This window comes from Ylistrum balloti, unplaced genomic scaffold (genome assembly GCF_031769215.1).
Source record: "Ylistrum balloti isolate Yb309-2 unplaced genomic scaffold, AGI_CSIRO_Ybal_v1 Utg369812, whole genome shotgun sequence".
Classification (NCBI taxonomy): Eukaryota; Metazoa; Mollusca; class Bivalvia; order Pectinida; family Pectinidae; genus Ylistrum; species Ylistrum balloti.
The window spans coordinates 499,586-521,661 of NW_026781984.1; the positions used below are offsets into that span (position 1 = coordinate 499,586).

Here is a 22,076-nt window from a genome sequence, read left to right on the forward strand (position 1 = left end):
ACATAACTAATTGTTAATGTTAAAATCTCCACCTATTCTCATTTGCACTAAAATACATGTATTCAACTGATTTTTTGAATCCATTATTGCAGTTTTGTACTTTAAGTATTCTTCTTGTATGTGACCTAACAAATTTGTGAATGTTCACATTGTCCATAAGTATCGATCTCTGAGTCGTAATCAACATGGCCTGATCAGTTATCACCTCTCCAATCATACTATCCGGGTAAGACTAGATGTCTGGAACCTCCATACACATCACCAGTGTGATCTACCACTACAAAAAATATTTCCACTACCATATTCCTTGTCATTTTAAACTGTTTCATTTCTGAAAACAAATAAAAATCCAAGTGTCTGTGGTGAATGGACATGTGTTTTCTTCATTTTTTCTGCTGTTCCATACTAATATACCACATTCTTTGTTCTGTTATTTCAATCCATCATACAAGGCATTTTATGATTGTCCTCGGCTTTTTGGATCAAAAGTATTATCATAAGCAGTAACTTGTAAACAGACGTTCATTTTCAGGATTTTGCGTTACATATAAGTTACCTGGTACATTTAAAGACATTTCTCACTCACAATCAGATGAAATAATGAATGGTTTCTGGATGTGTTGTAGATGTTCAACTATGTTTGGCGCCATGAATTCATTCCAACAGCAGACAAGAAACAAGATTTCTCCGACCTGTTTGAAAACATGAAAAAGGTAGATTATAAAAAATACTCTAAAATTGTTAAAAAGGTACATCATAGAAATTAGTCTCAAATTGTCAAAAAGATAGATTATAGAAATTACTGTCAAATTGTCATTTTGAAGATATCGTATTTTATCACTGAAAAATAATAAAACTAATAAGAAAAGTTTGCTTAAAACTTAAACTTAAAACATTCTCAGAAAGCTTTTTTATATTATTTTGGTAATCGGTAAACAATTGTCATATTCATCCTGAAATAAGCGGAGGAAATGACACAGATTTTTTTACTCATTGTAGAATGAAATGCTTATTGTAAAGAAATTTATGTAGATATTCAAATGTGTGTTGACTACCTACAGAACTGAAATAGACACGAGTTGACACATTACCACAAGTAAGCTTATTGGCAGTTAAAAACTTTTAGGTTTTGGGATAAATGAAATCCAGTTTCAAGTTAATATATTTTGAGACCTAGACATGGATTTTGTCAGATATCAAAACCTAGAATCTGTTTTTTTTTTTCTTGAAGAAAATTTGTTTTAAGTTAAGAAGAATGGTTCCATGCTGTGTATGCAAGCTGGAGTTCAATGTTGAGCTCCCAGATGAGGATGAAATACAGGTCAGTATGATGGTCAGACAACGTAGAGGTCATTTCGAAAGGTCATTTTGAGAAATAATTTGTCTCTTTTCTTGTTTATTGGTATGTAAACTGCAATTTTTACAGATGTTTGAATTAAGTTGCATTAATATGTCATGTTGATATATCGAGTCAAAATGCACTCTATACACAAGCAAACAACAAAAAGGAAAATTTGTTTTACATATATTTATTTTGAAAGCATTTTTGTCTTTACTTGCACTCCTTAAAAACAATAACCATTCTTGGACATTATACACTCTGATGGAACAGCCAGACAACTGATGGAAAAGCAAAACAGCTGATTCCAATTTTTTGGAAAGGTTTGTCAACAACAGGAAGTAAACAGAATATAGTTCCATGATAACGTCATTTTTATATTTATTGGGGCTGTTGTATATCAGAGTGGACCTTGTTTTTGTTGCTATAGATCACTCTGACCGGTGTTTGTGTGGGACTCACTGACCATCATCTGGCCACATCTTCTCTCTTGGACATCCATACATCTGGTGCTAAAGGAAACCTCCTGAAAACAGGTAATGTAATCTCATGTTCAGTGATGTGGAAAGGATTAATATCCAGCCAGTCTTCAGTGATTAAAACCAGTCTTCAGTGATTGAACAACCTGTCAGTGATTAAAACCAGTCTTCAGTGTTTGAACCTCCTGTCAGTGGTTATTACCAGTCTTCAGCAATTGAACCATCTGTCAGTGGCTAAAACCAGTCTTCAGTAATTGAACCTCCTGTCAGTGGTTAAAACCAGTCTTCAGTGTTTGAACCTCCTGTCAGTGGTTAAAACCAGTCTTCAGCGATTGAACCATCTGTCAGTGGTTAAAACCAGTCTTCAGTGTTTGAACCACCTGTCAGTGGTTAAAACCAATCTTCAGTGATTGAACCACCTGTCTGGTTAAATCCAGTCTTCAGTGATTGAACCACCTGTCAGTGATTAAAACCAGTCTTCAGTGGTTAAAACCAGTCTTCAGTGATTAAAGCCAGTCTTCAGTGATTAAAGCAAGTCTTCAGTGATTAAAGCAAGTCTTCAGTGATTAAAAAACTAGTCTTCACTGATCAAACAACCTGTCAGTGGTTAAAACCAGTCTTCACTGATCAAACAACCTGTCAGTGGTTAAAACCAGTCTTCAGTGATTGAACAACCTGTCAGTGTTTAAAACCAGTCTTCAGTGATTGAACAACCTGTCAGTGTTTAAAACCAGTCTTCAGTGATTGAACCACCTGTCAGTGGTTAAAACCAGTCTTCAGTGATTGAACCACCTGTCAGTGGTTCAAACCAGTCATCAGTGATTGAACCACCTGTCAGTGGTTCAAACCAGTCATCAGTGATTGAACCACCTGTCAGTGGTTAAAACCAGTCTTCAGTGATTGAACCACCTGTCAGTGGTTCAAACCAGTCATCAGTGATTGAACCACCTGTCAGTGTTTAAAACCAGTCTTCAGTGATTGAACCATCTGTTAGTGGTTAAAACCAGTCTTCAGTGATTGAACCATCTGTTAGTGGTTAAAACCAGTCTTCAGTGATTGAACCACCTGTCAGTGTTTAAAACCAGTCTTCAGTGATTGAACCACCTGTCAGTGTTTAAAACCAGTCTTCAGTGATTGAACCACCTGTCAGTGTTTAAAACCAGTCTTCAGTGATTGAACCACCTGTCAGTGGTTAAAACCAGTCTTCAGTGATTGAACCACCTGTCAGTGTTTAAAACCAGTCTTCAGTGATTGAACCATCTGTTGGTGGTTAAAACCAGTCTTCAGTGATTGAACCATCTGTCAGTGGTTAAAACCAGTCTTCAGTGATTAAAGCCAGTCTTCAGTGATTAAAGCAAGTCTTCAGTGATTAAAGCAAGTCTTCAGTGATTAAAAAACTAGTCTTCACTGATCAAACAACCTGTCAGTGGTTAAAACCAGTCTTCACTGATCAAACAACCTGTCAGTGGTTAAAACCAGTCTTCAGTGATTGAACAACCTGTCAGTGTTTAAAACCAGTCTTCAGTGATTGAACAACCTGTCAGTGTTTAAAACCAGTCTTCAGTGATTGAACCACCTGTCAGTGGTTAAAACCAGTCTTCAGTGATTGAACCACCTGTCAGTGGTTCAAACCAGTCATCAGTGATTGAACCACCTGTCAGTGGTTAAAACCAGTCTTCAGTGATTGAACCACCTGTCAGTGGTTAAAACCAGTCTTCAGTGATTGAACCACCTGTCAGTGGTTCAAACCAGTCATCAGTGATTGAACCACCTGTCAGTGTTTAAAACCAGTCTTCAGTGATTGAACCATCTGTTAGTGGTTAAAACCAGTCTTCAGTGATTGAACCATCTGTTAGTGGTTAAAACCAGTCTTCAGTGATTGAACCACCTGTCAGTGTTTAAAACCAGTCTTCAGTGATTGAACCACCTGTCAGTGTTTAAAACCAGTCTTCAGTGATTGAACCACCTGTCAGTGTTTAAAACCAGTCTTCAGTGATTGAACCACCTGTCAGTGGTTAAAACCAGTCTTCAGTGATTGAACCACCTGTCAGTGTTTAAAACCAGTCTTCAGTGATTGAACCATCTGTTGGTGGTTAAAACCAGTCTTCAGTGATTGAACCACCTGTCAGTGTTTAAAACCAGTCTTCAGTGATTGAACCACCTGTCAGTGTTTAAAACCAGTCTTCAGTGATTGAACCACCTGTCAGTGGTTAAAACCAGTCTTCAGTGATTGAACCACCTGTCAGTGGTTAAAACCAGTCTTCACTGATCAAACAACCTGTCAGTGGTTAAAACCAGTCTTCAGTGATTGAACCACCTGTCAGTGTTTAAAACCAGTCTTCAGTGATTGAACCACCTGTCAGTGTTTAAAACCAGTCTTCAGTGATTGAACCATCTGTTGGTGGTTAAAACCAGTCTTCAGTGATTGAACCATCTGTCAGTGGTTAAAACCAGTCTTCAGTGATTGAACCACTTGTCAGTGGTTAAAACCAGTCTTCAGTGATTGAACCACCTGTCAGTGTTTAAAACCAGTCTTCAGTGATTGAACCACCTGTCAGTGGTTAAAACCAGTCTTCAGTGATTGAACCACCTGTCAGTGGTTAAAACCAGTCTTCACTGATCAAACAACCTGTCAGTGGTTAAAACCAGTCTTCAGTGATTGAACCACCTGTCAGTGTTTAAAACCAGTCTTCAGTGATTGAACCATCTGTTAGTGGTTAAAACCAGTCTTCAGTGATTGAACCACCTGTCAGTGGTTAAAACCAGTCTTCAGTGATTGAACCATCTGTCAGTGTTTAAAACCAGTCTTCAGTGATTGAACCATCTGTCAGTGGTTAAAACCAGTCTTCAGTGATTGAACCACCTGTCAGTGGTTAAAACCAGTCTTCAGTGATTGAACCACCTGTCAGTGTTTAAAACCAGTCTTCAGTGATTGAACCACCTGTCAGTGGTTAAAACCAGTCTTCAGTGATTGAACCATCTGTCAGTGGTTAAAACCAGTCTTCAGTGATTGAACCACCTGTCAGTGGTTAAAACCAGTCTTCAGTGATTGAACCACCTGTCAGTGTTTAAAACCAGTCTTCAGTGATTGAACCACCTGTCAGTGGTTAAAACCAGTCTTCAGTGATTGAACCACCTGTCAGTGGTTAAAACCAGTCTTCACTGATCAAGCAACCTGTCAGTGGTTAAAACCAGTCTTTAGTGATTGAACCACCTGTCAGTGTTTAAAACCAGTCTTCAGTGATTGAACCATCTGTTAGTGGTTAAAACCAGTCTTCAGTGATTGAACCATCTGTCAGTTTTTGTCTGAATGACAGTGTGATTGGTCAGCCGTATCTGTGTTAACAAACCCTATTGTAATTTTCGATCAACATTATTCCCTGTGTTTACACAAATTCACAGGTGAAAGTTAAACTTTATACAGAATTAGGCAACCAAACTTAAAATACACTGTAGCCTGTTTATCAGAAATCTACTGCATTCCAAAGGAAAAGAAAAAAGTGAAAAATACTGCACCACCGATGCAGATTAATAAAAATAAAAGTTTGTCATTGACATATGTCTATGATTTTTAATGCATAAATTACTGGATATATATGTGCTTATACAAAGTGCAAATTTTATTTTATTCTGTTTAAGGCTTATGCTCTTTGGGTGTTGTATGTGGGAAGTTATGCTTCAGTGATGTTGTTGCGGCCTTCACCTTTTCGTAACTCACCTCAGTGATGTCAATGTTATATTAATGTAGAATGTTCATGAGTACATATTTATCGAAATTTACTTAAAAATTTTTTGACAAAACTTGTTACTCTCAAGACTAAAAAATGCCTTCAAAAGACTACTGCTTTAAAAAAAATACTTCTTGTAATTGTATAATATCAGCTGTCTCAGTGACAAAATCTAATTTTCTGTCAAGGCAACCAAGATTAAGTACAGTATACTGGTTTTTTTTTACAGCTCCTGCTGGTGGCGACAGTGGAGGAGCAGAAAATCAACCTGACGATATGATGTTCCAGATGGAAGAGTTATCAGAATCGTCACCGAACCTACACAACTACCTCAAAGGTCAGATGCATTTATCACTATCACACTAGATCATAGTAGGTAATACATTCTGTTCTTATTTAAAACCCCCAGGTGATGGTTTTTAGACTCTATTGGGAATGGTTTGTGTCTCTCAAGAACTGACTGCTGGTAGGACACTTTCCCTGAATTACATGTGGCAGGCCTTCCGCATGTTGTTCAGTCAGGTAGCCGACAGCCTTCGTGCCAGCTTCTTTAGTTGAAACAAAAGATGTTTACTCGTCTGGAACTCTTCATTTTATTTTATTCTCCTTGTTCGTTTGCCCGTTTGAGAACTCTTTTGGCAGAGGTGGTGGTAGGGGTTTGGCGGGGTTGGGAGGGGTAGGGGGGGGGGTGTATGAATTGGCCCCCAGACAAAAGAATTTGGATTCTGCTGATATGTTGCTAATTTTTTGATGTTCTGTAAACATGTTTATCCTCCTCCAATCACAGGGCCCATATCATACCTGTTGTGTGATCAAAGTAAAACAAAAGATCCTGATTTCTAATGTCTGTTTGCAGCATCCCGAACATCTAAAGAAAACATCAGCAGTTCAAAGCGCTGTATCCACCCAGTAAGTCTATAGAAATGTGAAGCAAAAAAATTTGCATTTTTAATTCAAAAATTTTAAAAACTTATTCCAATGTCTCTACTACCCTATACTTTTGTGTTTTCTGTTTAATTTCATTCCTAAACACAAGGCTGACAGTCCTATACTTTTGTGTTTCCTGTTTAATTTCATTCCTAAACAGAAGGCTGACAGCCCTATACTTTAGTGTTTCCTGTTTAATTTCATTCCTAAACAGAAGGCTGACAGTCCTATACTTTTGTGTTTCCTGTTTAATTTCATTCCTAAACAGAAGGCTGACAGCCCTATACTTTTGTGTTTTCTGTTTAATTTCATTCCTAAACAGAAGGCTGACAGTCCTATACTTTTGTGTTTTCTGTTTAATTTCATTCCTAAACAGAAGGCTGACAGTCCTATACTTTTGTATCTTCTGTTTAATTTCATTCCTAAACACAAGGCTGACAGTCCTATACTTTTGTGTTTTCTGTTTAATTTCATTCCTAAACAGAAGGCTGACAGTCCTATACTTTTGTATCTTCTGTTTAATTTCATTCCTAAACAGAAGGCTGACAGTCCTATACTTTAGTGTTTTCTGTTGTAGTACATTCCTAAACAGAAGGCTGACAGTCCTATACTTTTGTGTTTTCTGTTTAATTTCATACCTAAACAGAAGGCTGACAGTCCTATACTTTTGTGTTTTCTGTTTAATTTCATTCCTAAACAGAAGGCTGACAGTCCTATACTTTAGTGTTTTCTGTTTAATTTCATTCCTAAACAGAAGGCTGACAGTCCTATACTTTTGTGTTTTCTGTTTAATTTCATTCCTAAACAGAAGGCTGACAGTCCTATACTTTTGTATCTTCTGTTTAATTTCATTCCTAAACACAAGGCTGACAGTCCTATACTTTTGTGTTTTCTGTTTAATTTCATTCCTAAACAGAAGGCTGACAGTCCTATACTTTTGTATCTTCTGTTTAATTTCATTCCTAAACAGAAGGCTGACAGTCCTATACTTTAGTGTTTTCTGTTGTAGTACATTCCTAAACAGAAGGCTGACAGTCCTATACTTTTGTGTTTTCTGTTTAATTTCATACCTAAACAGAAGGCTGACAGTCCTATACTTTTGTGTTTTCTGTTGTAGTACATTCCTAAACAGAAGGCTGACATTCCTATACTTTAGTGTTTTCTGTTGTAGTACATTCCTAAACAGAAGGCTGACAGTCCTATACTTTTGTGTTTTCTGTTTAATTTCATTCCTAAACAGAAGTGTTTTCTGTTGTAGTACATTCCTAAACACAAGTCTGACAGTCCTATACTTTAGTGTTTTCTGTTTAATTTCATTCCTAAACACAAGGCTGACAGTCCTATACTTTTGTGTTTTCTGTTTAATTTCATTCCTAAACAGAAGGCTGACAGTCCTATACTTTAGTGTTTTCTGTTTAATTTCATTCCTAAACAGAAGGCTGACAGTCCTATACTTTAGTGTTTTCTGTTTAATTTCATTCCTAAACAGAAGGCTGACAGTCCTATACTTTAGTGTTTTCTGTTGTAGTACATTCCTAAACAGAAGGCTGACAGTCCTATACTTTTGTGTTTTCTGTTTAATTTCATTCCTAAACAGAAGGCTGACAGTCCTATACTTTTGTATCTTCTGTTTAATTTCATTCCTAAACAGAAGGCTGACAGTCAAATTCATTCCTAAACAGAAGGCTGACAGTCCTATACTTTTGTGTTTTCTGTTTAATTTCATTCCTAAACAGAAGGCTGACAGTCCTATACTTTTGTGTTTCTGTTGTAGTACATTCCTAAACAGAAGGCTGACAGTCCTATACTTTTGTGTTTTCTGTTTAATTTCATTCCTAAACACAAGTCTGACAGTCCTATACTTTTGTGTGTTCTGTTTAATTTCATTCCTAAACAGAAGGCTGACAGTCCTATACTTTAGTGTTTTCTGTTGTAGTAAATTCCTAAACAGAAGGCTGACAGTCCTATACTTTTGTGTTTTCTGTTTAATTTCTTTCCTAAACAGAAGGCTGGCAGTCCTATACTTTTGTGTTTTCTGTTGTAGTACATTCCTAAACACAAGGTTGGTATAGAGATCACTCCACTCTCCTATGTTCCTGGTGGCCGGATTGAACGCTACCTTGGCAACTACAATTTCTTCTTCATACGAGAGACAACATCTCTCAGGGAGGTTGGTATTCGAGATTAAATGTCCGAAAACTGTTTATCTTCAAAAAATCGGCTTTGTTAGAGGTTACGGTATTGTATTTTAGTGAATATGTATGCTCCTTGTTGTCCAAATAGAAAGTGAGTAATTTAAACTGTTATATAGATTACACAGCCTCTGCATTTCGTTTTTGAAAAAACTTTGTACATGTCAGCTAAAGGGTCAAAACTCAAAAACTAGAGATCTCCTGTTAAGAAATCTGGAGTTGGTTGGTTTTGTTTCTGTCTTTTGCTTAAATAACTGATAACTACCTGTACTGTAAATTAGCACAATTTAAGAAAAATGAAAAAGGTATTTTTTTCACCTCACCTGGCCCAAAGACAGCAATGCTACCCATGGGGCATAGGGGTGTGGTCTAATAGGGAAATAGATGTAAATTTTCTAAATGCCTTTCATCTGGTGAAAATGAATCAGTGAATAAGTCAGGTGATTGATACAGGCCCTATGGGTTTCTTCTTAATATTCTCTAGTTTAGGACCAAAAATTTTATACAGGAAGTAATGGAAACTACCTGGAGGCTCCAGAACCAAAGTCAAGACTTAGCAGTACTGCTTTGTGAATAGTTATCACTTAGATCCATTTTACAGATGGGCGGGGATGGAGGGTTCATGCAGACATTCATCGCAGAGGTCCTGGCCAATGTGCGTGCCAGTGTAGCAGCCCTGGGAGGTAACGGTCTGGTGGCCTACAAGATGAGTCAGTGTGTCCTCCTCAGTAATCCACAGAAAAATCAGGTACGATGCCACAGAATGGTGAGATTGTGTTAGGTTTCATCACTAGTAGTAATGTGGAATAAAACAGTCAACGGTTATCATAATATTCTTTGTCAAATTTTTACATGGGGATGATATACCGATAGGATTTTTTTTTGACACAAATGATTTGGAGTCATTAAAGTTGAAACACAACTCATAAAATCTGAAAGAGATTTAATTAGCTATACATCGCAAGTTGTGATTTGACTTACTAATATATTAAACACATACCAATCAAATCATGGGAAATGATAAAAAAAATTACAGAAAAATAGAAAAGGTGGAGGAACTAATGTTGACATTTGAAATAGAGATAATGCGGTTGTAGTATTCAACAGAGGACCTTATAATGTGGTGAACATAAAATGATAAATAGAGATTCTCAAAATCCAGTCAGGAGTTGTCTTCCTTGTTGTGTTGAAGATGTTGTCAGCATGTTTCTGTTGATAGACGGTCGTTATCAGGACTAGTGATTTTTGTTTCAAAACATAAAGGGATATTCTCCACAAGTTAGGATTTCTTGAGCTGCTTTTGAAGAAAATTGTACAAATTTACCAACTTATAAAGTACTTATGGAAATCATACACCTTAAGTTATTGTTTAAATAAACATAGGATGTTTAATTTGTGAAACTTCTAGATAGATCAGTTTAAAAACTTTCAAGTGAACCTGATTGCATCATTACAGGTTTGCATTGTTATTTGCTGAACTGAATGAAATATTTGTTTAAATTTTACAATTAACAGAAAATAAGCCAAATGAAGTAAGAAAACTGTAACCCCAGCAGAAAATTTAATGAACAGGATACACACTTGTGTATTCATCCAATACTCTGCATAAAATCTGTCATACAAGGATCCTTCATTTCCCGATTTTCTTTGCTTTATTTGTGTTGGCTGTTACAATTTCCAATCAATCTCTCCTGTCCAAACTGGCCACTGGAGAGATAGTTTGATGCTAAAAATAGTTGTAAAAGTCATTAGAATGAGTTTTTAAAAGGTACAATTTTTTTCAACTTAGGTGGAATCTCCCTTGAAGAAAATGAAATGATGTCATGATATGTTGCTGTATAATGCTGACTTGCAATAGCGGTGGTAACGTTGTTTCTGTCATTTCAGAGCCAGTGTTTGATCAATGTCTATGGGGATGCTGTTTGTATTTGTTACGATGGGGAGCCTAGCTGTACATCTGCCTTGATAGAACCCACACTGAAAGTCACAGACTCTCCTCTCATCATACACTCCTGATACAAAATATATTGTCAGATTATAATCATTGTGATATGGAGCAGAGCTGTGTTTCTGCCCTCCCTGATAAAACCTACGGGGAAAGTCGCATACTTTCCTTTCATCAACCAATCTTATTTTTATGCCTCGATTCCGAGACCGCATTGTATCACAGACTCTCCTCATTGTAGATTTCTGATACAAAATTCACTTCTTAAGCTAAATCATCATGATTTGGAGCTGAGCTGTAGGTACACCTGATAAAACTCTTAGACTTTTCTCTGATTCCACATTCATTGTACAAAATACATTTTTGAAGATAAAATTGTAAGCTGTTCATTGAAGACTTTTGTGAACCTGTACCTTTCATTGTAAGTGTTTCATTGATAATTTGGAAACATTTTTAAATCAGTTTTAACATCAGTATTCAAATAATATTGTAAGAGATGGAGCTGCTGATAAATAAATTGTAGATTTTGCAAAGCAATAAAGCAGGATAGAGCCAGAAGGCTCTGTATCCTTCTAAGAATTCTACTGAAGCCTAAAACTACAACATACACATTCTTACTGGACATCGGTTCTTGAAGTTTTTTCCCTCATAGATATTTTTCTCAACTGGCAAAAAAAATGCAATTAGTGTATTAATTGTATGGTGTGATTGTGTTGTTGTCAGTTTTGTTGTTTTTTAGGTAAACCCATGAAAATAAATTAACGTCATATTTTTTTATCAAAACTGCTGGTAAAATTTAAACCAATGACTTGTCATTTTTTGTCACATGTCAAAAGGTTAAATTATTGCTCAAACTTAACATCAAAGGATTTGTGCTGTTAATCATCCTTTTTAAAAGATGTCTGTTATATATTTCCCTGAAATACAGCTCAATAGTGTTCATGCGCTCCTTGTTAAAGTAATTCAAAATATTGTATACAACATATGTTTAGTGTTGATGAACTGCTCTAATGTAGCTTTCATAAAACCAGAATTCCTGTCACAAGTTTTATGTGACAACAGTTTTTCTTACATCAGTGTGAATGTTGGAAGGTGAAACCTGTATTTTATCACTATGACATATAAAGAATTTTCCCTATAGATATAATGTTAATACCTGTTTATTAATGACAACTCCATACAGATTTCTAGTCTGTGAAGATATATTAGTTGCTTACAGTATTGATCTTCAAGTGCAAAAAGATATCGAAATTAAAAATATTTGTGAAGACATCAAACAGAAGAATAATGTCCATACATTGAATTGATATGGAATCATCGTGTTTTTATTGTAAGTATGTAGACACTGTGTTTTGACTCTAGGACTCAGCACTAAGAGGTACCAGGGTAAAGGTATTGTTTAATTAAATGAGATGCTATGTTAGGAAGTTTATCTCCCAATTTAGGATATCTTGTTTTTGCTCAATATTTTCCTTCATTGATTCTGTAGTAATGTTGGCCTTAAAAAGTTTGATTAATTATTAAGTCAAATCCTTCATGATAATAGATATTGTATCAGTTCTAATGTCTTTCGTTCAAGTTTACTATTTATTGTATTTTCCCCACAATGCCGGTCATTCATAGTTTTTGCATTTCAGTGAACTTGCCAACAGGTTGTATTACATTGACATGACTTTAGTTAGAGACTATCAGTTTACATTGATCCATTTAGACAGTTACTTCTTTTAAAATTTCTGCAAGGTTGTGCTAGATAATACAGTGAACTCTGTGTGATAATTAAGTGCTGCTGCATAAAAGCTCAATCTGATATTTTACAGTGAAACCCAGTTAAACTCAGTCTGACATTTTACAGTGAAACCCAGTTAAACTCAATCTGACATTTTACAGTGAAACCCAGTGAAACTCAATCTGACATTTTACAGTGAAACCCAGTGAAACTCAATCTGACATTTTACAGTGAAACCCAGTTAAACTCAGTCTGACATTTTACAGTGAAACCCAGTTAAACTCAATCTGACATTTTACAGTGAAACCAAGTTAAACTCAGTCTGACATTTTACAGTGAAACCCAGTTAAACTCTGACATTTTACAGTGAAACCCTGTGTGATACTAAAGTGTTGCTACATAGAAACTCAATCTGACATTTTACAGTGCAATTTTTGTTTGCTTTTATAACCAAAATTTAAGTATTCAAAAATTGTAAATGTCTCTCAATGAAGAGTAAAGTGGCTGGTTATTTACAAATTTACAAAGATTTGTCATTTTCAAGTATTGGTCATGTACAAGTATTGGTCATGTACAAGTAGTGGTCATCTACAAGTATTGGTCATTTACAAGTATTGGTCATTTACAAGTAGTGGTCATCTACAAGTAGTGGTCATCTACAAGTATTGGTCATTTACAAGTATTGGTCATTTACAAGTAGTGGTCATTTACAAGTAGTGGTCATCTACAAGTATTGGTCATTTACAAGTATTGGTCATTTACAAGTATTGGTCATTTACAAGTAGTGGTCATCTACAAGTATTGGTCATTTACAAGTAGTGGTCATCTACAAGTATTGGTCATTTATAAAGATTGGTCATTTACAAGTATTGGTCATTTACAAAGATTGGTCATTTACAAGTAGTGGTCATTTACAAGTGTCACTTTATATAAATGTGAAAATGTTATTTGTATATAGGGATATCTGTATTACAATACATTTTATGTCTATGTGATACAACAAATAATACACTGCTAAGATTAAAAGTGAATACTGAGGGAAGTATATACAGATTACCTACTGCTGATTCCAAATGGCAGTAGTATATAAACGTTATATTACTTAACTTTTTACCGCTAAAGAACCCTGACAATACAGATTTGTATTTCTAGTCAAATTCTTCTAGTGTTTCATGCTGCTGGCCTCACCTCAGATTTAAAGGATTCAGACTACTAGAGAGTCTGCTAAAACACTTTTGATATTATAGAAATTTTTATATTTAACCTTTTATAATATAAATTGTGTCTGGAGGCATTAAAATTGTTATCACATGTTAAGTATGAGAATATGTCTCGTTTGAGGTGTTTTACGAACCGAAGATCTATATCAATCCCGAAGTCACTACGATTTGAAACTCTGTCTAACAAGGACACTAAACATAAGAGGGACATTCCACCAGGTACTGCCTAGTTTATTTCCTTTTTTAGGGGGAACAGGTAGTTGTATTGTAAATTTCATTATTGTGCATATTAAGTGCTGTGATGTGTTCTTTTGTATTTGTTGTTTTTATTAGTATTGTACATTGTTTAATTGGTGCCAAATTATTTAACAAGTTTTAATCACTGTCTTGTGATGATTTGAAGTAAATATGTTATGAACACAATAGTATAAAAACGATGGGTTTAAGATTTATTAAGGGGGAGATTGAGTGCTCCTAACCATAGTCAGTGGTCAATATGTGTTTGGTTGGATGGTATGTTGATATACTGTGACTAACCTGTATCAGATACCTGTGCTCCTTTCAATACTGTCCTTAAAATTCAAATAAAATCAAAATGTGTGTTTTTATACGCTGTACTGCATAACAGTTTCAGCAAAATTGGTTTTCATTACATTCATTTGAGAATGCACAAGATTTTCAACAATCATGTGTTACACGAGGATCTGACATTTATCTGCAGAGGTCTTGATTTCAAATAGTTTCACAAATTATTGATTTATTAAAAAATTTATTTCATTTGAAGTTTTTTAAGTAGCATAATAATAATAGAGTTGTGATGCGTCATGATTTTGATGAAAAAACATTATGCTGTCACTATCTGTCAGAGTTTCCTCACTTAGGTAAGAAATGGCTACCTACAATAAAAGTACTGAACTTGACCTGTTTTCATTTAGTTTTTACTTTCATATACATATACAGTACTGGTTCTGATGCATCCTGTTTTATCAGTAAGTTTCATATTGTTTGCTATTTCCAACAAGATATTAAATGTATAGAACCCAGTTACCTGTGACCATACATCTGTTTTATGATTTCTTGTCTGTTATCTATGACCATACATCTGTTATATGATTTCTCATCTGTTACCTGTGACCATACATCTGTTATATGATTTCTTGTCTGTTACCTATGACCATACATCTGTCGTATGATTTCTTGTCAGTTACCTATGACCATACATCTGTTATATGATTTCTTGTCTGTTACCTATGACCATACATCTGTCGTATGATTTCTTGTCTGTTACCTATGACCATACATCTGTCGTATGATTTCTTGTCTGTTACCTATGACCATACATCTGTTATATGATTTTTTTTCTGTTACTGTGACCATACATCTGTTGTATGATTTTTTTTCTGTTACTGTGACCATACATCTGTTGTATGATTTTTTTTCTGTTACTGTGACCATACATCTGTTGTATGATTTCTTGTCTGTTACCTATGACCATACATCTGTTGTATGATTTTTTTCTGTTACTGTGACCATACATCTGTTGTATGATTTCTTGTCTGTTACCTATGACCATACATCTGTTGTATGATTTCTTGTCTGTTACCTGTGACCATACATCTGTTGTATGATTTCTTGTCTGTTACCTGTGACCATACAACTGTTATATGATTTCTTGTCTGTTACCTATGACCATACATCTGTTGTGTGATTTCTTGTCTGTTACCTGTGACCATACATCTGTTGTATGATTTCTTGTCAGTTACCTATGACCATACATCTGTCGTATGATTTCTTGTCTGTTACCTATGACCATACATCTGTTATATGATTTCTTGTCTGTTACCTGTAACCATACATCTGTTGTGTGATTTCTTGTCTGTTACCTGTGACCATACATCTGTCGTATGATTTCTTGTCTGTTACCTATGACCATACATCTGTTATATGATTTCTTGTCTGTTACCTGTGACCATACATCTGTTGTGTGATTTCTTGTCTGTTACCTGTGACCATACATCTGTTGTGTGATTTCTTGTCTGTTACCTATGACCATACATCTGTTGTATGATTTCTTGTCTGTTACCTATGACCATACATCATACATCTGACCATACATCTGTCGTATGATTTCTTGTCTGTTACCTATGACCATACATCTGTTATATGATTTCTTGTCTGTTACCTATGACCATACATCTGTTGTATGATTTCTTGTCTGTTACCTATGACCATACATCTGTTATATGATTTCTTGTCTGTTACCTATGACCATACATCTGTTGTGTGATTTCTTGTCTGTTACCTATGACCATACATCTGTTATTGTTTCTTGTGATGACCATACATCTGTTGTGTGATTTCTTGTCAGTTACCTATGACCATACATCTGTTGTGTGATTTCTTGTCTGTTACCTGTGACCATACATCTGTTGTATGATTTCTTGTCAGTTACCTATGACCATACATCTGTTGTGTGATTTCTTGTCAGTTACCTATGACCATACATCTGTCGTATGATTTCTTGTCAGTTACCTATGACCATACATCTGTTATATGATTTCTTGTCTGTTACCTATGACCATACATCTGTTGTGTGATTTCTTGTCAGTTACCTATGACCATACATCTGTTGTGTGATTTCTTGTCAGTTACCTATGACCATACATCTGTTGTGTGATTTCTTGTCAGTTACCTATGACCATACATCTGTTGTGTGATTTCTTGTCAGTTACCTATGACCATACATCTGTCGTATGATTTCTTGTCAGTTACCTATGACCATACATCTGTTGTATGATTTCTTGTCAGTTACCTATGACCATACATCTGTTGTGTGATTTCTTGTCTGTTACCTGTGACCATACATCTGTTGTGTGATTTCTTGTCTGTTACCTGTGACCATACATCTGTTGTATGATTTCTTGTCTGTTACCTGTGACCATACATCTGTTCTGTACCATACATCTGTTGTGTGATTTCTTGTCTGTTACCTGTGACCATACATCTGTTATATGATTTCTTGTCCGTTACCTGTGACCATACATCTGTTGTGTGATTTCTTGTCTGTTACCTGTGACCATACATCTGTTGTGTGATTTCTTGTCTGTTACCTGTGACCATACATCTGTTCTGTACCATACATCTGTTATTTGATTTCTTGTCTGTTACCTATGACCATACATCTGTTATTTGATTTCTTGTCTGTTACCTGTGACCATACATCTGTTCTGTACCATACATCTGTTGTGTGATTTCTTGTCTGTTACCTGTGACCATACATCTGTTATATAATTTCTTGTCTGTTACCTGTGACCAATTTGATAATTATTGCAATGATTATGAATTTGATCCCCCACTCGTCCCTCCTGAAACAACTGAACAGCCTTGAGCTGACCTTAGATTAATGTCATGTCATTACCGTCTGACCTCAAGTTTTTAATAGACAAAAAATATAAAGTATTTGTCATTGCCACCAGAAGGCCCAAACTGGCACTCCTCCTTTCGCAGAGATCTTTTTGATGTTTGTCAATTTGTAGTCTGGAGAACTTTGTAAGCAGTATACTCTGTATTTCTGTATAACCATTTCTCTATAGTTACCAAGAAAATATCACAGAAAAATTGTACCAATAACAAAGGTACATCTAGGATACTAGCCTGATGAGTATAGAAAGTTTTGTAGAGATCTGTTGAATGCTTGTCAAGCTGTAGGCCGGAAACCACCTTTTGACAGATGACACACAGAGCCCAATTTTATACTCCACACCAAGGCATTTCATGGGGGATAATTGCAACAGAAATTCTTTCTCTCTCTCTTTTTTTTTGCAAATTTTTCAGTTGTATTTATAGCACCAGCATTATAACTGGAAAAAAGTCTTAAAAAATGGAATTTTGCAAAACTTCATTTAACCTTTAAAAAGATAGGGAAAATAGAAAATTAAAAATTAGAAAATTTACCCAAAATTTCAATTCCAATCACTACTTTTTCATGTTATAATGCAAATCACACCACCAATCTAGAAAGCATAACAGAAATTTTGCTGCACTCAGTTTTATATTACACCATAAAAAGGCTTGAGCTACTGTCTCAGTGGTATCTTCTACACTAAACAAATCTGAGTTGATGTTGACCCATTACTAATTACATATAAAAAGAAAACAACTGAGAAGGCGTGGTCATATTTTTTTTATTTACAAACAATAGCAGTCAATACATACAAATATAGTATAAAACATAATGGATTGTAAAGTATAACATTGTTGACCTGCAACAATGTTTGAATTATATTAGTTACTAGTAACTTCTCAGTAAGCACAGCATCCTTTGTCGATACCCCAATATCATTTATCATGGAGTAATGATGATAAGGGAAGTAGGTACCTATATTACAACTTCCATCATATAAATCGCTGAGAATCTTTTGAGATGTCCCTGAAATAAATATGAGGAAGTCTGTTTTTATACCATCTATATCAATATTGCTACATGTGTTCTCAAGTACTTGTATTGTAAGCACCATCTCATATGTAAACAACTTTTAAGTAAATTTCTCCTCATCTCGAGATTACCTGTCAACATTATCAAGAAAACCTGTATTGCCTGTTCCAGTGAATATTACAAAATATCTTAGGTAGAAAGTTGTCAAACCATAGGATTATTATCATAAATTCTACTTTACATGTTCTACCCTTGCATTTGTCATGATCTTGAAAGAATAACATTTTATCACAATTATTGGTATTATTCAGTTTACACAAGTGCTAAAGTAGCCGGATATAAACTGCTGTTTTAGAGGCTATACCAACATACCATCCTATGGCTGGTTGATAAGATAAGTATCTTGTTTACTACAAGACCTATCTAGTTGCCTTTGAGGTCACACACTGCTGCCGTCGTCTGGATGCCAAACCATATTCTGCCTCTGGGGTGTCCAGAACAAGAATTCTGGCCCCTCGTGCCCCACCATCTTTAGGTGTTGAGCATACAGTCATCTCAAAATATTTCCGCAAAAAATATCTTGACTTCAAATTAGATTTCAAATCCTCATGATCATCCTCACTGGCTGAATCCTCAACGTCACTCTCACAGACCTCGTCATAGACAGAGCTTTGCATGCAGTCATCTGTAGGTAAATTTGCTGTCACACCAAACAGTTCATTTGGTTTCCCATACTCAGAAACATGCCCAGGTCCTTTTCCACTGCCTGGAAATAGTTGCTTCACTGGAGTCTGTAAGCTTACAATATTTTGCTTACTGAATGACGGTGTACACACACCAACAGCACAAACAGATCCTGGTAAGGGTGAGAAGTCAGCAGTTGTCAATTCTAAAGAGTTGTCTCCCCTATTCAAATCATCTCTCTCAACACTTCTAGTGCTTAGCCTGGAAGTTTTCCGTCTAACTTTCCGTTTCAAACCTGGTGAATTTTCACACTCATCATCAACCCAGGATGTTCGAGACTGTTTTCTAAATTTCCTCTGATGTTTAGAAACATTAGGGGAGACATTTTCCTCAATGCTGACTTCCTCTAGGACTGATATACTTGTCCGTACTTTCTTGTTTCCCACAAACTCCAGAGATTGATATTTATTTCCCGTATGACCTTGACCCTTCACCTGGTTATGACTTGCTGACTCGCATGTACATTTCGTCTTGTATCCTTGGTGATCTACAGGAGACTTGCGTCGCCGAAGAGTTCGTCGGTTGCATTGACCCCGAGACTGGACAGTACTACTGAACTGTGGTGACACCTGAGAAAGATAATATAGAGATGAATGTAGTTGAGTTGTATTTTGCTTTTTTTTAATTCAATGTTCTTATATCAAAACTTCCCTGGCTATCATGAAAATTCAAGACAATTTTGATGGGACACTTAAACTTGGTTTTAGTTATAATGTTCTAATATAACTTCCTTAAAAAAATCTTAATTTCATGCAGTATTTTCACTGACTTTGTATGCATAATTTTTAAAATGTCATTATAGGTACAGGAATAGATTATGATATGTACATACATTACTCCTGGAAACATAGGTTAAAATGAAACATCTTTTGGCTTAACAACAGTGGCTTCATCAATGTGTAATCTTAAAAAAAAATACACATAGAAAAAACGTTACATATAGGGCTCCTGAACTTGTGATGATGGAAGATAACTAATTTGTTTAAATTCATCTATATGTACATCCAAGATACTCCAGTGCCTATGATCACTTTCACTCTCTGCTCCCCTGGAACATGTCAAGGAAAAATTGAAGGTTCCATGTGCAACATGTTGTGAACAATACTAGCTTGATCCTTTGATGAACATCAAATGAATCTTGAGGTCACATAATGGTATATTGTAATGGCTTTGAAGTTGGGTGTCGCTCCTTTGTTAACTTCAAAGAAGGGTATCAGCCAGTGATTGGTCAGTTTTTTCTCCTAGAACATGCTTTAGATCAATCAAATTACATCATTTGAGCTTTCAATTTGCCAGGAAATGTTGCAAAGGTGCAGAGAGCAAAAGTGATCATAACCCCTGGAGTATCGAGGATGGTATCTATAACAATAATACAAAGCCAAGATGGAAACAAAGCTTTTAAGAGGTCAGATCAAAATTGTTTATAATATTTAATTCTTAGCTTCATTAGAAGTATTGCTAAGTGTTTGTGATATTACAGCCTTACCCAGGATGATTTGTCTAGCTGGTCCACAGGAATTGTCTCAGCAGTGCGTGGATGGAGAGCACAACACACAGGACTTGGCACATTGCGTTGATTTGCGACAGGGCTCTCTGTAAATATCAATGGTGGCCTCCTATCCCTGTTTGACTTCTTGCGTTTCCGAGGCATTCTTCAGAAAGTTGAAAAAAAAAAAAATGAACTGTGTTACATTTTGTAGTTCATCTTGCATTAGCACAAAGTTAATTGATTTTAAACTGAAAAAATAAGCAAATGCAGAAATCCAAACAAAAAGTCCATATGGCCAGTTACTATTTTCAGTGTACATGCTCAGTATCCTGAAGGCCTGGGGTCACTGGTCTCGAAGTATCTGCATGCTGAGATGAATGGCTAGTGCCTACTAATTTTTGTTCAAAATTAATTACCTTGACCTACTTTAAACGTCAAAGAGGTAAAAAAAGTTTACTGAAGTATTTAATAAATAACTTTTAAGTAATGAAGATTCAAAGTTTGTGATATCTGGCCAGTACCATGCTACATAATGTAAATATTTGATGAATGACTTTCAAAGTGTGTTAGTAATTTACCTTGACCCACTTTTGAAGGTCATAAAGGGTCATGGATGCTGAACCAGATAATGTATCAGCAGTTTAAGAATGGATGGTTAATTCTCTAAAAAAACCCAGACGTAACGGTATTAAGAACTTTGAAGAATAGTTACAAATCTGGTATATCCCTAAGAGACGATGCATCCTTTAACTTTTCTTTTGTTGATTGAGTCCAGTGTACAGGATTTCATAATAACCTGTACTTGAATTGAGCTCCACTGTGTCATATATTATACATTAGATAGATATACAGAATAAAACTATTGACACAATATGGAGAGATACGAAACTAGGCCCAGTGGTGACTTCTCTGGCATTAGCTTTTGTGTTCCTGCACTGAGCTGTGAAATCCCCTCTTCTCCTTGTTGCTACCTAACCTTATTTAGCTATGCTCTATTCATTGCTTGCTGGCCCAAACACAGTTTTTTATCCAGTGTGAACTGAGAAGTGAATTTCATTTTCGTAGCAAAAGAAAAAAACACTAACAAATTAACATGACTTATCAAAAAACTGACATGTGTCACATGGAAAATTACTCAGCTGTAAAATGCTATCTATTTATAGAAGATTTTCTACATATTTTTGGCATAGAGTGGTGGTATTTCAGCTGTGAATAGCTTAAACATGCATTTTGTTATATAAATATCAAAAGTTAGCAGTAATTATTTGTCAGAAAGTTTAGCACAATCAATTTGAGTTTGAGTGATATATACGTCTCTGGTTAATTTGAATAGATCAGTTATAGACTTTTAGAGAAAAATGATTTATAAACACGAACCAGTTAACTTATCACTGCAAAGATATATTGGCAAAGACAAACGCCTACAAAATGCAGTCCAGCAAGAAACATATCATGATTTACATGTGCCTCTATAAATGATGATAACGCTTACTCGTATATAGTCAACGTACATTCAGTATAAATAACGCCTCCTAAAAGTTCCCGAAATAAGCAAATAAACATTGTAAGTTACACTTATTATAGGACTAAGGACACGCTGTACAGCTTCTGTACACATTATCATATTGGACTACACAGTTTTAACAGAGCTAATTACCAGCACGTTTACATCAACCGAATATGATTATTTTCGCGATCTATTTAAAGGCTTGATATGCCACAGTCGCTATGCAAAATTATCGAACTATCTCGTAATGAACACGATGTCACAACTTTGTGTGCGAGCCTACTATCATTCTCGTGAACGGTGGTCATAAGCCGACAAATCTACATAAATAAGTCGTTTTTCATT

The 22,076-nt window shown here is 35.5% G+C and overlaps 2 protein-coding genes across 2 annotated transcripts in view; one reads left to right on the top strand and one right to left on the bottom strand.

The window, feature by feature from the left end:
• The window catches only part of LOC132544884 (C2 domain-containing protein 5-like), a gene marked incomplete at its 5' end in the record, with an annotated part of 51,757 nt that extends 37,281 nt beyond the window's left edge, over positions 1 to 14,476 (top strand). The window contains 8 exons of the mRNA XM_060208536.1: positions 627 to 713; positions 1,232 to 1,321; positions 1,770 to 1,875; positions 5,776 to 5,883; positions 6,403 to 6,455; positions 8,518 to 8,643; positions 9,267 to 9,413; positions 10,553 to 14,476. Coding sequence (XP_060064519.1) covers positions 627 to 713; positions 1,232 to 1,321; positions 1,770 to 1,875; positions 5,776 to 5,883; positions 6,403 to 6,455; positions 8,518 to 8,643; positions 9,267 to 9,413; positions 10,553 to 10,681 — 846 coding nt within the window. The remainder of the gene's footprint in view (positions 1 to 626; positions 714 to 1,231; positions 1,322 to 1,769; positions 1,876 to 5,775; positions 5,884 to 6,402; positions 6,456 to 8,517; positions 8,644 to 9,266; positions 9,414 to 10,552) is intronic.
• Positions 14,477 to 18,410: 3,934 nt separating this feature from the next.
• Positions 18,411 to 20,386, bottom strand: LOC132544885 (uncharacterized). Its single transcript, XM_060208537.1, has 2 exons — positions 20,222 to 20,386; positions 18,411 to 19,304 (listed from the first exon to the last, which is right to left on the bottom strand). Exons 1-2 carry the CDS (start codon positions 20,384 to 20,386, stop codon positions 18,411 to 18,413), a joined length of 1,059 nt encoding a protein of 352 aa, XP_060064520.1.
• Positions 20,387 to 22,076: the final 1,690 nt, after the last annotated feature.

Coding starts and splice junctions, on each gene's coding strand:
- LOC132544885 (XM_060208537.1), bottom strand. CDS start 20,386: ATGCCTCGGAAACGCAAGAAGTCAAACAGGGATAGGAGGCCACCATTG. Junction 19,305..20,221: donor AGCTAGACAAATCATCCTGG/GTAAGGCTGTAA, acceptor TATCTTTCTCAG/GTGTCACCACAGTTCAGTAG.